At 49.4% G+C, this 17535-nt stretch overlaps 1 protein-coding gene across 6 annotated transcripts in view; it reads right to left on the bottom strand.

Annotated features, from left to right (window-relative positions):
• GRIP2 (glutamate receptor interacting protein 2) overlaps positions 1–17535 on the bottom strand; it is a 141906-nt gene that overhangs the window by 32357 nt on the left and 92014 nt on the right. For 5 of the 6 annotated variants that reach the window (XM_049863481.1, XM_049863484.1, XM_049863479.1 and 2 more), the window contains exons 2-7: positions 4424–4504; positions 4046–4181; positions 3079–3245; positions 2345–2431; positions 1556–1631; positions 281–426 (exon numbers count right to left, since the gene is read on the bottom strand). In XM_049863481.1, coding sequence (XP_049719438.1) covers positions 281–426; positions 1556–1631; positions 2345–2431; positions 3079–3245; positions 4046–4181; positions 4424–4504 — 693 coding nt within the window. The remainder of the gene's footprint in view (positions 1–280; positions 427–1555; positions 1632–2344; positions 2432–3078; positions 3246–4045; positions 4182–4423; positions 4505–17535) is intronic. The other variant, XM_049863483.1, reaches the window with a different exon arrangement.

The raw sequence follows: 17535 nt of genomic DNA, 5'->3' as shown, positions 1-17535 counted from the left end.
CTCCCTGTCATCTGAGGACACATTCTATTTTATTGATTTTGTTGACTGTCCACCTCTGCCACCTGAATGTCAGCTTCCAGAGAAAAGAGACCTCATTCATATTGTTCAAGGCTGTGCTCCCAGTGCATCCAACAATGCTTGGCACATATTATTCATTGCTCAGAAGCTCAAGGAGGTGCCCAAGGTCACGCAGCTTTGCAGTGGTGAGGATCTGTGCCCACTGCTCCCCCTTACCCCCCAGGCCTCTTCCTCCCCAGCCCTCACCCTTGGGCCCACTCACCAGGGGTGGCCACGTCATACTCCACCTGAAAGAGGGCCTCGTGGCTGCACTGCCGCAGGGTGGCCAGGGCAGCAGCATGGCTGGCCCCATGCAGAGGGACACCATCAACACTGAGCAGCCGGTCACCTGCCTTCAAGGAACCCTCCCTGCACGGAAGGGCCATGCACACTCAGAGGCACTGGGCAGGTGGGGTGCCGAGGACAAGTGCAGGGTGGCAGGGGGTGAACGTATGAGTGAGTGACTCTGAGAGTGAGTGGATGAATGAATGAAGTGGTCAAGCCCTGGTTGGGGCAACTTGACACCTGTCCACCCAGTGCCTAGTCCAGGTACAGACTTGGTTCCAGCTGAGTCCTAGAATGTCTGAGCTGGGGGTGCCCTTCAAGGTCACTCCCACCCTTCTGCCCTGGGGGAAGAAGAGGGTGCCAGGGCCCAGAGGTGACGCCAGCCCCACCAGGCCACATGCCATCCGGGGCAGCACTCCCCCCCCCACCCGTTTATCAGCAGCAGCTCTGGCTTGGTGACAAATGGGCCTGGGAGAGAATTTAGCAGGGACCCCAGTGGAAGGGCCCCAGCTGGGGTTCATCTCAGTTTGGGTCATATCCTTGCCCAGGACGCATGCTCTGACAGGTGGCCAAAGCTAATCTGGGAGGTTCTATGAATAGCTCATCACAGAGCCCAGTCCCAAGGACAGATTTAGATTTCCAACAAGGCCATTCCTGGCTTCTCTTAAAATGGACAGGAATCTCCCGCCTGGAAGGTCAGGGGGTCAGGGCTGGGGACTGGTCATGTTCCCTCCCACATTCTTTCCTCCTGGCCCCTCTGGGCCAGGCCCAGGCAGGGCAGGGCTGGGCGGTGCAGCCAGGACTCAGGAGCCTGGGTTACAGACGGCCACAGGGACAGAGGACAATCTGCCCCAAAATCTCTCACAGCACCTCTTAGGAGCTGCAGTATTGGACCCATTTCAAAGATGGGAAAAACTAAGGTCCAAGGAATGGAAGAGCAACACCAAGTCTTACTCCCTGCCCCCTACCCCTGTGACAGTAGGATGTTGGGGAAGAAAGAGCTTGGGGTCTCTCTCATTTGGGGTTTAGTCCTGGTTCCATCAACAAGTCCCTGAGTGACTCTGGGCAGGGGTGTCCCCTCTCCGAGCCTAAGTCCCTCATCTGTGGAATGGACACAATTGTCCCTGCTCTGCCCTCTTCACAGGGGTGTTGGGTGGGGGGAGGTGGCCAGTGCAGTATGAATATGTAAGGTTTCCTCAGGTCCAGGGCTTACCTGTCAGCTGGGCCACCAGGCCTCACGTAGGTCAGGACGAGTGGGCGGGACTTGTGTCCATCTTCATGGGCACCCCCTAAACAGAATTCAACAAGAGGCATCCCCTTCTCTGATGTCTGGAAGCCCTGATCCAGCCCCGGAGCAGGCTTTCTCAGTGAAACCTGTTTAAGGACCTTGTCTTTGCTATCAACTGACCCTCTTAGGAGACACTGAGACACCAAATGCAAATTGGTACTGGGGGAAGGGGTAGAGGACATACCCAAAGTCCTCTCTATTAAATGGCTTGCTTCCCCTCCTGTGCAAACCCTGGTGGCGTAGTGGTTAAGTGCTACGGCTGCTAACCAAAAGGTCGGTAGTTTGAATCTGCCAGGTGCTCGTTGGAAACTCTATGGGGCAGTTCTACTCTGTCCTATAGGGTCTCTATGAGTCAGAATCGACTCGACAGCAGTGGGTTTGGTTTGGTTTTGGGTCCCTTCCTGTGATTTCATCCTATTTCCTTTTTGTCCCAGATGTTAGGCAGCTCCATACTTTGTCCTCAGTCTCTCAGTAGTGGCTTCCATCGTTATTTTCTAGTACAACTATCTCCCCTCAATCCCCCACCCCTGCGCCGCACTTCATCACTTGGGAATGTTTCCATCAACATTTGACTTAACAGTCCCAGGTCCTCTAAAGTCAGGAGCAAGACATAAAAAAAATACATTTGTTAAAGCAAAACAGAACACATGGAATTAGTGTTAGCCTCCTTCCTGCCCCCTGAACTCTGATCCCAAGGGTGACTCTTCCACTGACCTCTGATGACAAAGCCAAAGCTATTGCCCTCCTTGTAGAGGGAGACGTCCACTGTCTTTGAAATGATCCCTGGGTTGTTCTCAGAAGCTGGAGAGAAATGGAGAAGGATTCCTTGAGTCCCTCAGTCACTTACCCACGCCAGCAAATGTCCCAAATGCCCATTCCAGGAGGGTTGAGTGGCCATTTTCACAGAGATTACACGGAGGGTAAACCCTTGCTCATTTTATAGATAGGAAAAGTGAGGCTTAGAGGGACCCTCTACCAACCTAGTCCACCACTTAGAGAGACGATAGCAGAACTCAGGCTCAAGTCCATGACCAGCTCAGGCTCAGCCCAGTGTTTAATTCCAGATAGATCATTTACATTTCAACACTTTAAACCAACTTTGAAAAGTCAGAGGTAGGCCACAGTACTCAATGCAGGGCGGTGGAATGGAAGAGCAGTAGGGCAGGGAACAATTTATTCAACCAATGTTCCTTTCTAAAGGAAAACCTCCCCCCTAAAGCAAAGGCATCTGGAAACTAAAAACAGCAATGAGTTATAAACATGGCTCCACCACCTCCTGGTGACAGCGTACCACAGGTGCAGGCAAAGCATAGATGTTTGTGGCTTGTCTCCCGGTCCCACCCACCCCATCTGGCAGGATTCCCCACCACCCAGGCCCTGGTGGGGAGGCAGATGTGTCCACCCACAACCGAGGCAGTGGAGAGAGTATCCCATCCAAGGGCACCCACCGGGCGGGGGCAGCTCATACTCCACCTCCAGCACCACGCGCTCGCCCACGTTCTTGAGCAGGGTGATGATCTCATCATGGCGGAGCCTGGTCAGGTGGATCCCGTTCACTGAGCGAATGTAGTCGCCCACGTTCAGCAGGTCACTCCTGGCAGCAGGGATGGCAGAGCTCACAGGAAGTAACAGGGACAGCTCATGTGCCCTCGCGGTACTGGCATCCACACCCACCTCTCATTTAATCCTCAGGACTTTTGGATCCCCATTTTACAGATGGGGAAGCTGAGGCTCAGAGAGGATTCTAACCTGGATCTGTCTGATGCCCAGGCCTGCCTTTCCACTGAGGCTGGTCTGTCTGCTTCTGGGCACTGTGGTATAGGGCAAGTCCACTAAGTAGACAGATAATTCCCTTCTTTTTCACCCTAATCTTCCATTCTGTTCAAATGGACTTTTATCAGGCCCTGTGCCGGGTGCCCACAAAAGCAGCAGTGGAGATGCTAACTCCAAGACCCCAAGAAGCTCACACCCTAAGGGAGCGGAAGAGGGAAAATGACCAGGGAACTCCAGGGCCACCCAAGCAGAGAAGAGCAGCTGCCTAGGGTCAGGGAGGGCTTCTCAGAGGTGGTGGCCTCTCTGTTGAGTTTGGAGGGATGAATAGGAGTTTGCCAGGAAGATATTATAGGGAACAGGCATCCCAGGCAGAGGGAACTGCATATGCCTGTTGAGCCTGATGAGCACTAGGCACTGTGGCTGGGTCAGGCCCTGGTGTACAGGGAAAGAGAAGAAGCAGGGGAGGTCAAAGTTACAGCCTCCACTGCAGGCATGTCCTGTCTGGAGGCCAAGCTCTTGGGTGCTGCTGGAAACAGCCACCTAATTGTTTGCCTAAGGTCCTAGTACATTTCCACCAGCCCTGGGCCCCCATGATGGCCTCCTCATCCACTTCCTGCTGCCACCACCAAGCCCTCTTCTCACCTGGCGGCGAGCCCCCCAGGTCTCAGGTTGGAGACCCTGGGCTTCCCATCCTTGTCAGTGCCCCCTGAGATGGTCAGGCCCAGCGTACTGCCTTCTTTCTTGATCAGCTCCACCATGGTGACCCCTCGGAACTCCTCTGCCGATAGATAAGGGGGCTGAACTGGCAGCATGGGGGCAATCTGGGCTCACACTTGGTAAGCAGAGTGCTTTACTGCATTACACTGGGTGACATCACCTTTTCACAGATGAGAGTCAGAGAGGTGAAATGACTTGTCTAAGCACAGTGAGCTGGCAGCAGAGCGGACAGTGTCTGACCCACTTAGGGCTCTCCGCCCCCGCCCCTCAGGGCAGAGAAAAAGGGAAGGAGGGGCTCCTTACCTGGAATACTCTGCCTGCGGCACACCAGGGCCACGTCGGCCCCTCCTGCATCCTTGCCTCCTTTGGAGTAAGGCGCATCGTCTGCAGAAGAGAAAAGGAAAAGAGCTCTTGAGCCCAGCTTTCATCTTCATCCAGGCAAACCCCTTCTGCCCAGGGAATCTCACCGCTTCATGGATATGTCCTATCAAAGGGGTTCCTTCCTGCCCCAGCCCCACCTGATTCTCTGCTGGGGAATCCTCGTGGCTTCTCCCAAGGAAGGCTCGGTCCCTTCTCTTGGGTTGAATAACATTCTTTTGAGCACCTACTATGTGCTGGGAGCTTCAGAGCCATCCTGTGGTTAACCATTTTGACGCCCCCATCTATGGGTGGTATTATTATGGGTAGTAGTATCAGATTCCCCTGTACACATAAGGAGACTGAGGTTCAGAGAGGGATGGCACACACCCATGGCCACACAGCTGGTGAGTTGTACAATCTGGATTAGGACTCAGGTCGGCTGACTCCACCACCCAGGGCTGTGCTTGCACGCCTGCCAGGATGGGGAGCTCCCTCACATTCAGGCAGCCACCTCAGTGTAAGACTGCTGACTGTGAGCGAACTCAGACTGGTGTGGCCCTGATTAATACTCCTTCATGAGGTGTGCACTTTACTGTCTACAGGGGACATTCTCAGACATTCTAGGCAGCCCAAGATAAGTCTGTCTCCCTTAGAAAATCCTAGAAAATGCTCTCCTATTATTTTTTCAAATATTGTTTCCCTCATTCTCCCTCTTTTGAAATGCTTAATAGATGCACTTTGGGCTTTTCCACATTCTCCTCCAAGACTCAACCTCTTTTTCTTATTTCCTATCTGTTTATCTCTCGGGAATGTCTAATCTGCGATTAAATCTTTTTTTTTTAACTCGTTATGAAAATTTTCATACACTGCAAACAGAACGAAAATAGGATAGTATAATATAGAAGTTCTGAAAGCATGGGCCCCAGACTAGCAGCAGCAGTATTATCAGGAAACTTATCAGAAATGCAAATTCTTGGGCCCTCCCTACTAAATTACAGGGAAACCCTGGTGATGTAGTGGCTAAGAGTTCAGCTGCTAACCAAAAGGTCAGCAGTTTGAATCCACAGGTGCTCCTTGGAAGCCCTATGGGGCAGTTCTACTGTGTCCTATAGGGTCACTATGAGTTGGAATTGACTGGAGGAGAGCAACAGGTTTGAATGGGTTTACCTACTCAGTTAGAAACTTTGGGGGGCAAGGTCCAGTAATCTGTGTGTATTTTAGTATATAAACTTAACATACTTTTCTCCATTTTTAAATTTTACACCCAGCAAAATTCACTCTTTGTGAAGAACTATGAGTTTTGGAAAATATCTCCTAACCATCACCAGCACCATCCTGTTTCAGAACATTTCCATCACCCCTCCTCCCCAAATTCCCTCAAGCACCCACTTTGTAGTCAGCCCTTCCCTCCATCCTCACCCCTGACAATTGCCGATCTCTTTTTCAGTCTCTATAATTTTGCCTCCTCCAGACTGACACATAAGTAGAATCGCACAGTAAATTGGCTTTTTAGTCTAATTTCTTTCGCTTGGCATAACCATTTGAGATTCATCCATGTTGTTGATGTTGTGTGTATTGGTAGTTTGTTTCTTTTTATTTTATAACTGTATTTTATTATATTGATGTACCACAATTTGTCTATCTTATTCACCAGGTAAAAGACATTTTGTGTTTTTTTTTCCAGTTTTTGGAGATTTTGAATACAGCCATTGTAAACATTATTGTACAGGCTTTGGGTTGAATATGTTTTTCATTTCATTTCCTACTACCCAGGAGTAGCATAGCTGGATCATAGGGTAAAATGAAAACAAAAACAAAAACCAGTTACTATGGAGTTGATTCCAACTCATGGCAACCCCCAGTCTGTCAGAGTAGAACTGTGCGCCACAGAGTTTTCATTGGCTGATTTTTTGGAAGTAGATCTTCAGGTCTTTCTTCCGAGGACCCTCTGGGTGGATTCAAAGCTCCAAACTTTCAGTTAGCAGCAGAGCCCATTCACCATTTGCACCATCCAGGGACTCCTGAAATGTTTGAAAGAAACTCCAAACTTTTTTTCAAAGTGGCTGCACTGTTTTGCACTCTCACTAGCAATGTAAGAGAGTTCCAGTTGCTTCACATCCTTATCAGCACTTGGTAATGTCAGTTTTAACTTGTGTTTGCCTAATAACAAATGACTTTGAGCACTCCCCAGATCCTTATTTGCCATCTATATATATCTTCTTTGGGAAGTATCTGTTCAAAGTGTTTGCCCATGTTAAAATTTTTTTTATTATATCTAATTTTTTATATATTCTGGGTATAAGTCCTTTGCCAGATATAATAATCTGTGTTTTGAAAGGTTTTCTAATCGACTCTGTGTCACTAAAGTTTGAGAACCAATTCTAACCTTCAACAGAAACAAAAGACACACTTTGGATCACAAATTCTCAAAGGAGACCACCCAAAACCAAACTGAGACAGACGAGCTTTTGTTTTACCTTCCTGGTAGATGGGTAGATATTTTCTTAGTCCCCCCTTTCACTGAGGGTATATCTCTTTTTTGTTTGTTCATTTGAAAATGTCTAAATATAAATTTTTGAAAGATATATTTGCTGAGTATTGAATCTAGATCGGCATTGTGTATATCTTTTTAAAGGTCCTGGCTTTACTGGGATGTCAGTTTCAACTAGGGAAGGTACAATATCCCTGAGTCATTAAAGCTCAAGCCATTGGTTAACAGATCAGCAGACACCCCCATTCCTGTCACCATTCCCATAGGGAAGCCCCACCATGAGCTCACACTCATCCTGATGGTTTTGTTTCCTCTTCGTTTTTTTTCATTGGAAATGCATTAAATTTATAAATCAATTTGTGGGCATCTGACATCTTCACAATATTGAGTCTTCCAATACATGAACATAGTATATTCTGCCATTTATTTTTGAATTTTTATGGATAAATGTTTTGTACTTCTTTCATTAAAGCTATTCTTAGATATTTGAGGTGTTTTAATGCTATTGTAGACTGTATTATTTTTCAAATATTATTTTCTAATTATTTGTTGATGATACATAAAAGTAAAATCAATTTTACATTCTGACCATGTTAAGTTCAGCTATTAATTCCAGTAGTTCTTCTGTAGATTCTTTCAGATTTTCTATATACATAATCATGTCATCTGTGAGTATGGCAGTTTTAGTCCTTACTTTCTAATCTTTATACGCTTTATTTCTTTTACTTGCCTTATTGCACTGGCCGGCACCTCCAATGCAAAGTTGATAGAAGTGGTTATACAGATCATATGATCTCATTTTAGATCTCACCTTCTGCATTTTTAATGCCTGTAGTCTTCCTTACTTTGCTGTGAGTGCATCTGTGTGTTTCAAAGGAGTCTGACCCTGGAGGGTTTTCAGGTTACCTACTCGGTGATAATGCCAGCCTTCTTGCTATATCCCCTGGTTTTATACACTGTGCATTTTCCAGTTTCTCCTCCATGTCCTGACAGGAGAGGGGAAGGGAACTCACACGTCATGCACCAACCACACTCTCTGCCCGCCACCCACACGATCTCATTCGCTTCTCACAGTGACCTGGAGGAAGCAGGTGCTATCATCGCACCCTCTTGACAGATACAGAAACTGAGGCTCAAAAGAGAAAATCTTTGGTCCAGCCAGTTGCTGCAAAGAGCAAGGACCAGGATCAGGCCCCTTTGCCCACCCTACACTATGCCCCTGGCTCCCTTGGCCAATTGAAAAAACACAAACAAATCCATTGCAGTCAAGTTGATTCCAACTCATAGAGGCCCTATAGGACAGAATAGAACCGCCCCATAGGGTTTCCAAGGAGCGGCTGGTGGATTCAAACTGCCGACCTTTTGGTTAGCTCTTAACCACTGCACCACCAGGCCCCTCCTTTGACTAGTTAATTTTTTTCACATTCTTCCTCTAAGCCGTCTTGCTCAGCACTGCACTTGATTGGCAAGGGCAAGATCTAAAGTGACAACTGAAAAAACATCAAACTGGAGATCTCTCCCATGTGGCCTCAAAGGCCACCCCTCTCAGGCACCAGGTGTACCCTGTGTTCCTTCCTCAGGCCAGCCTCATCTAAGCCTGCTCATGACTCCTCCACCACCCCCCTCCGACACACACCTGCACATGACTCCCCCACGCCCCCACTCTGGTTCTGCTTGGCCTAGCATTAAGAGAATGGGCTCAGGGGTCAGCCAAGCTTGAGTGGAGATATTGGCTCAGCCACTCACCAGCTGTGAGAATGGCTCTCCACCTGAGCCTCATGGTCATAGTAAGACCTAACTCACAGGACCCACCTCCCTCCTCCTTACTCCTCAGGGATCGAGTGAGAAAGCAGAGCTGGGGAGAAATCAGCCTGAAAGGGGGTAGAAGCCACTCGTCCCATTCCAGCCAGGTCCTTGTTATCAGATCAGGATTCATCCAAGGCTGGGGTCAGTCTGGGTCAAGATCAGGACTCAGCCTGGGCCAGGTCAGGGCTCAACTTGAAGTCAGGGTCAGGGCTTAGGCAAAACCAGGAACAGGGCTCAGTCTACAGCAGGATTCTCAACCTCAGCACTATTGACATTTTTTGCCCAACAATTCTTTGTGGTGGAGTCTTTCTTATGCGTTGTAAGATGTTTAGCACCAACCCTGGCCTCTAAACACTAGATGCCAGTAGCACCCCCTGCCCCAGTCTTGACAATCAAAAGTTTCTATAGGTATTGCCAAGTGCCCCTAGGCAATATCCTTCCCCTCCTCCCACCACTGAGAACCACTCTTCTAGAGTCAGGATCAGGGTTCAGCCTAGGTCAGGGCTGGGGTTCAATTTGGGGAACAGGGGCAGGGCTCAGCCTGGGTCAGCAACTATGGACACCTGAGAGCCTTCACTACCACAGCTCTAGCCCCTGGGATGCCAGACCAGCTCTGCATTCACTCACCCTGCCACACCAGGACCAGGATCCCTTTGTTTGCCAGAAGCTGGTAAATAACAAATCAAATGTCAGTGAAGCCTGGAATCATTTCTAAGGCCCCTGGGGTTAGACCCTAGCAGCTCTGTGCAACCCCCCACCCTAGGCCCCATGTTCACATCAGCCGCCACCCATTCAGGCAACAACCCATTAAGTATAATGCCTCCCATTATCGTTCCCTAATACACACTTCATTTAGATTCAACAAGATGTTTCTGAGCTAATAAAATTAAAAAGGCTGTGTTCTATCAACTGTGTGACAATGAATGTCTCCGGTATTTCGCGTGGGCAATCCTGGAATTAAAATCCGTCTTATCTTGTGCAAATTAAGAGTCTGCTGCTGGAATGTCCATCTTGCTCCTCTCCATCCTGGGAAGACCAGAGATAAGCTTTCTACCTCCAGGTTTGGGAGTTCTGGGGGGAAATTATCTCTTAAGGAAAGGACAAGGAAGCTGAGGACCAAGCTTGCCAAATTCAGAGCAGCAGAATCCCAAAGGACAGGCCTGGAACAACACTGGGGTTAAAGATGGTGCAAGCGATAGGTCACTTTTAGATGGCCTTTTCCACTATGGTCTTGTAACTCCCACCAAATGATTGGGTGGGGCTATGCAAATAAGGTGCTTGTGGCCCATCAAGAGGTTTGGACAACTTGCTAATAATGCAAATAAAGTACATGGCACCCTTGTGGGGGTGAGACCATGCAAATAAGGTGTATGAAACCCTAACAAGAAGATTGGTCAGTTTTGCCATCCTGCTAGGCTTAAAATGAGCCACCCCAGAGGTGAGAAGAGGGGACCTCACTACCATCAAGAAGAAAGTGCCAGGAGTGGAGCACGTCCTTTGGATCCAAGGTCCCTGCACTGAGAACCTCCTAGACCCAGGAGGCAGAGAGAAGACTGTGACACCAGGCCTGCTGATCCAAAGAACAAGAGAGCTGAGTGCCTTCGGGCAGGGGGCTTCCTGGCAGAGTGGGGTGGCTCTGTGCAGAGCTTAAGAGCTTTGTAACATCTGCCCCAGCAAGGCAGAGGCCAGGCCTGAGTGGGACCGAGTGCTGAGAGAGGAAGCTTGTCTTCATGGGGTCTGAGAGGAGCCTGTCCTCAGGAGGCCAAGAGGAGCCCTGCAAGGCTGAGAGGGTCTGAGACAACTGTCCTATATGCTTTCTGATCCTGATCATGAGTTGTGGCCTGTTAATTCCTTAATGAACCTCATAACTGCAAGTATGCTCTATGAGTCCTGTGCAGCCACTGAACAAATTATAGAACCCGGCAGAGAAGCAGAGTACCGTGAGAGGGTCGGCTGGTGTCAGATTTGGTAAAAAGATAGGAGAGAGGAGGCATGTCTGACATCCATCTCACAGGAATCAGCCTTGGGCTGATGTTGATGATGGCCTCCCCACCCCTTATGAAGTTAGAGGAGGTTGGATGACACCCCCCACGCCATTCTTACAGGTGAAGTTCTGAGTCCTGATACTTAAAACAAAAGACTCAGAAACCTAGAAAGGGATGCAATGGAATCCCCAAACAACTCTAGATTCAGAAGCAATGGATTCTGGCTGCTAAAAGAGAGAACTGATTTCCTTAGGTGTCTCCAAGTTTGGCTTTGACACAGCAGCTCCTCTCCTTCCCGCCTCCCGCCATCCTGATTTTGTTCCTGTGAACTACACTTGGTGGCATGAGAGCATCAATAATGGTGCTGCATTGGGCTGCAAAGACATGCTCGGGATGGCTGAGGGCATGGGTCTCTTTGACTAAACACTGAGTGGCCTCAACTCCCTCCCTTCTACAATTTTGTGCCTGTTTTGGGTTCAGGCTGTGAGCTGTCTCCCCTCCCAGCTGTCGGGGTCGGGGGAGCTGATTGTGCTGCAAGCCAAGACTCACACAATTGTGTGCAGACCAAGAATCAGTGGGTAATAAGCAAGGACTTGAGAGACTTCTCTAGGGAAGGTGTGTGTGCTTTAGAGTATAGCCTAGGTGACCACTCTTTGCTCCAAGAGGCCACTCTGAATAAGTGAGTTGCCAGGGCATAAAAGGCTTTTGGATACCAAAGACCCCCTGTTGTATGTGAAAAGATGCCTACCAGGAACGCTACCAATGTTTGCTGACACATATTCAGAGCAGACATAGAGCCCCACTTTCACAAAAATCCTTGCGTGGAGGGAAACTGAGGCAGCGGTCAAACCCAGAGTCAACACAGGGCCAGAATTACCAATTTGTTGTGTGACCTGAGTCTGTAAAATGGGGGCATCTCTCCCCCCATCCCTGGTCCAACCAGCCCATGTGTTTTCTTCCAGGTTTGAGATGTCAAGGGGATTACTTTATTTATAGAAAACCCCACGGGGGTTAGGACCCCAGTCCTCCTCCCTCAGAGAACGTCCTTACTCTCTCCCCCTCTCTCTCTTTTTTTGTTCTGGAGCCTGGTAATTATATGCTTAGAGATGAAGGCTTTTCAAAAACATCTTTCCAACCAATTTTCAGCTGGAAACATCCATGAAAAAAAAAAAAAAACAGAGATATTTTTATCCGCATGCTTTTTTTCCATCTCCTCTTTCCAGCAATGGGCAATTATGAGCTTTTGCCTTCAGTCAATTCGTCCTGTGAGAACTCACTTCATAGGGAAATTTATTTCGTGTTGATGCCAGCCAGTCCCCCGGTGAACACCGGTTTGGCGCTCAGGGGTAGCAGCAGGAGAGAGAAAGACAATCTGTACACCTGGTACCTGACCCCAAGCTGGGGCTAGGAAGGGTGAGTGGGTTCCTTTCTTATTTTCTTTCTCTTGCAATGGTTGCTAATTTGCCTTCATTATCTCCAGCTCCCCAGGGCCCCAGGGAGCTATTGAGCTTTGACAAAAGGGAAAGGAAGTCAGCCCCTTGCCAGGCTGTCTTTGCACAGTCCCGCCTAAGTGGCAGGAATGGGCTTGGGCTGGGTGGGGCTGTAAAAGCTGCTTGGCTGATGCCTGGTTCCCAGGCCTCCAGGAGGAAGTGCTTAGCATCTGGGAGTGACCACTGGAAAACAAATGTCCAGGGGCCAGAGTTATGACAGACAAGAAGTGACTGCAGTGACAGCAAGCCACCAGCAGGTCCAGCCAAGCTCCCAACACCCCTCTGTTCCAGTGGAGAGAAAGTGCCCTCCAATGACTGTCCTGTGACCTGACCTTCACAACTGCACATGGTGGCCCTGGTCATCCACAACTGCTTCCAACCTTGGCTTGACTGCCCCCACTGACAGGCCACTCACTACCTAGAAGGCGTGGTTGGTGGGGTGGGAGAGAAGGGTGAACTAGGTGGCCAACTTTGGGTTCTGATTCTAAACCTGTTGCTGACTGGCTAGGGGATCTGGCCCAAGTCACTTCTGTCCGAGTTCCAGGTTTCTCCTCTACGCCTACTCAGAGTCCTGGCTGGCGCAAACGGTTAAGCACTCTACTACTAGCCTGTCGAAGAGAAAAATTAATAACATATCTTACTTTGATTTTAAGGTTTTCTTACTCATGAAATCAAAAAGTCACTGTAAAGAAATTCCCGACCAAAATTAATCCTGCGGGGCGGGGGGGGGGGGGCGCTTTTCCTTCACCCAAAGTTGCTTATCTTTTTTTTCCAGCCGAAAGTCTGGTTTACTAAATTTGAGTTTCAAAAGCTATAGCTGGGTGGAGGGCTTGTGACTTGGTATCGGTTGATCTCAGTCAACAGGGAAGGGCAAAATCCAATCAATGTTAAGATTAGCCAGCGGCGGATCTATATTTCTCCCTCCTCTTCTCTTTATGGAAATCCCGGTGGTTCAGAGCTAAGTCGGCTAACCAAAAGGTCGGCAGTTCAAATCCACCAGGTGCTTCTTGGAAACCCTGTGGGGCAGTTCTACTCTGTCCCATAGGGTTGCTATGAGTCAGAATTGATGGCAATGGGCTTGGCTTTTTTTTTTTTTTCTTCTCTTTATAAGCCTCATGGTACCTAGCTTACTTGGAGCCATTTACTTTTTCTGGCATCAGAATGATCTTTCCACATGCATATAAAATAACTGCTCAGAATAACCCTTACGTTTCAACTTCATTGAGTTTTGATTATTTTTAACAACCCGAAAGGTTGTTGGTTTGAACCCACTCAGAGGCACCTGGGAAGAGAGGCCTGACGATTTGCTTCCAAAAGGTCACAGCCTTGAAAACCCTAATGGAGCAGTTCTACTCTGCACACGTGGGGTCACCATGAGTTGGAATTGACTCAACGGCAACTAACAACAACAAGAAGTGCCTGCCTCATGGGCTGGTGGGAGAAATCAATGAGATTATGCGGTAGATAGAAATTCTAAAAGATGGTGGTTCTCACTCTGCCCACTTTACTCACCTCATTAGGAAGATCTTCCTAGATTAATAATAGGAATAGCTCCTATTGATTAAGTGCTGGGCACTATGGTATGCATTTTATAAACATTATCTCATTTAATCCTCACCACTTTCTGAGGCACGTATGATCTTTAGTTCCCTTTTATAATGAGAAAACTGAAGCACAGAGAGGTTAAGGGAATTGCTCAAGGGACACACAGCTGGTAAGCAACAGGGCCAGGATTTGAACCCAGGCCTTATTCTAAGAACTTTAAAAGTATTACCACTTTATCCTCACGATGATCCTACGTGATGGATGCCATTATCCTCCGCATGTTATACATGAGTAAACTGAGACACAGAGAGGCTCAGAGAACTGCTCAGAGTCACTGGCAAAACCAATATTCACCCTAGGCCTTCTGGCCCTGGAGTCTCTAAGGTGCCTGACCCTCCCTGCCCTCTAGGCGCCATTCTCCCTACCCCCACCCCACCCCATGACAGTCCTAGGGGGCTCAGGGTCAAGGCCTACAGCCCTGAGGGAGCAGCCCCAGCTCCTTTGGGCACTCCTCAAGGAACAATGCCCCTCTGGCCATCCAGGACTGGAATGGGGCAGAGGGCTGGACCGAGGTGCATGGAAGCCGATTACTGGCTGCCCTCAGAATTGCAGGCCCATAACCCCCCTGACTAACAAGCCGGAATCCAGCCTCTTATCGGGAAAGAAACACCAAAAGAGCAGCTTAGCAACAGGGCAACCCCTCCTGCTGTTTAATGAATTTTTTTTTTTTTTTAAGGGAAACAAGAAGAAATACATCAATGGATTAAAACATCAGAAGGCTGATTCACTCAGAGCCAAGGGTTGCAGAAGAAAAAGAACATTATGAAAGTAGCGATCGAGTATTGGGCTCTTCCCCAGGGCCAAGCCTCTTCTAAGCACCTTACATGTGCTGGCCCATTTCATTCTTCCAAGAACAACAGGAGGGAGGCTCACTGATTATCCCCATTTTACAGATGAGGATACTGAGGCCCAGACAGGTGAAGTGACTGGCGCAGGGTCATTCAGCTGGTGAGTTGCAGAGTAAAAACTGGAACTCAGATCTTTCTGATTCCCAACAAACCACATCTTTAGCCCTTGGCTCTGTTCTCTCTCTCTGAGCAGGACCAAAAAACCAAACCAGGTACTGTCAAGCCAACTCCAACTCGTGGTGACCCCATGTGTATCAGAGTAAAACCGTGCCCTTTAGGGTCTTCAGTGGCTGATTTTCAGAAGTAGACCCCCAGGCCTTTTTTCTGAGGTGCCTCTGAGTGGGCTCAAACCCCCAACCTTTTGGTTAGCAGCCAAGTGTGTTAACAATCTGAACAGGACAACAGACCCCAAATGAGGGGCAGCCGGGCATCGGGAAGACACCGTGGCACTCGAGGAGGCCCTGTGTTGGGGCTCAGGGATCCATAGGCTGGGCACATCAGGAACACTAAGAGCCACCACATGACAAGAAGAAGGTGCTAGCCCCACGGTCATCCTTCTGTGTCCGTGTGTAGAGCTTGGGCGTCAGGCCCCCTGACCCAGTCACGGCCACAGACCCTGCTCAGCCGAGCACTGAGCTACAGTCTAGCCAACGCCCACCCCCATGGGGCAGCGGTGGCCCAGACACCACATGGGGTTGGGGCGCAGGCTCAAGTCAGGGCTCAGCCTTTTGCATTCTGGGTCCGTGGGCCCGGCTCTCTACCTTCCCCCTGAAATCGGCACTATCAAACAAAATGATTTTTACTTCCAGACTGCAGCTGCCTGGAGCAGTGAAAAGACTCAATTCGTCCCGTTGAGAATAAAAGCGAAAGCTTTCACCTGGACTGACAAAGGCCTTACGTGATCTGTCCCTGGGCTTCTCTGACCTCACCTCCTAACACTCTCCCCTTTCCTCACTCCACTCGAGCTGCAAGCTGTACCAGCCTCCTCGCTTCTGCATACAAAGACACAGGCCCACCTCAGAGCCTTTGCACTGGCTACTCCCTCTGTCTTGGACACTCTTCCCAGACATCCACAGGCTTCTTCCCTCGCCTCCTTCAAGGACTTGCAGAAATGTCACTTTCTCAGTGAAGAAATTCCCCAAACAGCCCATTTAAACTTATCACTGCACCCCTGCCTCCTGTACCACCTGTCACCCCCCTTCTCTGCTTTATTTTTCTTCCTAACACTCAACACCATCTTATTTACTCTTATTTATCTTATTGATTATCTGCCTCCACCAATTAGGATGTCTGGTCCAGGAGGGCAAGGCTCTTCCCCGTCTGTCTGTCCATGGTTGTGTCTGCAGTACTGAGAGCCCTGCTTGGCACCTAGTAGGTGCTCAGTAAAAACTGTATTAATTCAGCTCCCAGGTACAGATTAGGATAGGTAGTGAGCTCTCAAGGTTAGATAACCAGTAAGAGGCAGAGCCAGGATGTAGCCCAGGCCTCCCTGGCTCCAGGCCCTGGCTGCTGTCCCTGAGTGTGTGGTCACTGTGGTGTGGGCACAGGCTTTCTCCCATGGCCCCAGTCCCTGCTTCATGGAGGTCAGGCCTTCCCAAGGGATTCCAGTGGCCCAGGGCTGGTTCTAGCCAGGGTCTGCTCAGAGGAGCAGGCAGCCCAGGCCACGGCAGAAGGACCTTGTCCCCCACCCTGCCTGAGCCTTCTCAGGCCCCACTGGTCAGCAAGAACTCGCTCAAGTCCTGAGAACAAAGGCATCTTTCTGGCCAGTGAGACACAGGATGCCTCCCATCCTCGAGGCAGGAAAGTGAACACCAGTGAGGGGCTTTCTGCCAAAACCCATGATCAGGCCTACTGTGTGCCCCAGCTCCAGCCAATCAGAGACAGATCGCTATCCCTCCCTGCAAGGGGCTCCGGGGTAAGTAGGGAGGCGTACAAGGTTCCAAGGGGTGAGACCAGACATGCCGGGGCCTGAAAAAGGACTTAAACAGGCAGGAGTTGTTTGGGCAGAGAAAGAGCACAGGGCCATGAGTCAAACAGAGCTTCTCTGAGATTGTCTGACTTTTCGGGCCTCAGTTTTCTCCTCTGCAAAATGTGGAGGGTATGTGTAGTGGCCACCTGTCGACTGCCCTTGTTCCCCAGCTCCAGAGGAGGCCACATGACCAGGCCTGGCCAGATACCCAGCTATTGGTTCAGGGATGGTCATATGATCCAAGCTGGGCCAATGAGAACTAGCCCTGGGACTTTTGCTGGAATGATGGAGAAACGGGTGCCCTTTCCTTAGAGGTGACTGAGCTGGATGACTCTAAGCTTGGAAGTGCCCTCTGGAAATGTGGTACCTGCCAAGAAATGAAGCTAACCTCAAGAGAAGCAGAGCAAAGGATGAAGAGATTTAAGTCCTGAAGATGTTAATTGAGCACCTGGATCCCACAGTGCCTGAAGCCTCATCTTTGGACATTTCTAAAAAAGAACCTCATGCTAACTTCAACTAAGGCAGGTGTGATTATGAGGTTCTGTGACCTAGGGAAGAAACTGGAGTGGGGCCACAGTAGTAAGGATGAGGTTTGAGCAAGTCATCAGAAAAAGCCAGAGAGGTCACGAAGGTTCTTGAATGCTAGGATAAGGGCTATGATCAAATTTGAGCTTAAGCAAGCTCCCTCCAATGGCAGCAAGGGGGAGGTGGTAGAGGCCAGGAGGCCAGAGAGGAGACTGGTAAAAAGGAGCATCCAGGCAGGTGATACTGAGGCCTGAGCTGGGGTGGAGGACACAGGCCCAAGAGGAGGAGCAGATGCCTCCTTGGCAGTGCCCCAGTTGAGGTCTCCAGGGTATTGCT

This window comes from Elephas maximus, chromosome 20 (genome assembly GCF_024166365.1).
Source record: "Elephas maximus indicus isolate mEleMax1 chromosome 20, mEleMax1 primary haplotype, whole genome shotgun sequence".
NCBI classification, from domain to species: Eukaryota; Metazoa; Chordata; class Mammalia; order Proboscidea; family Elephantidae; genus Elephas; species Elephas maximus.
This window is presented reverse-complemented; position numbering and strand designations above follow the sequence as displayed.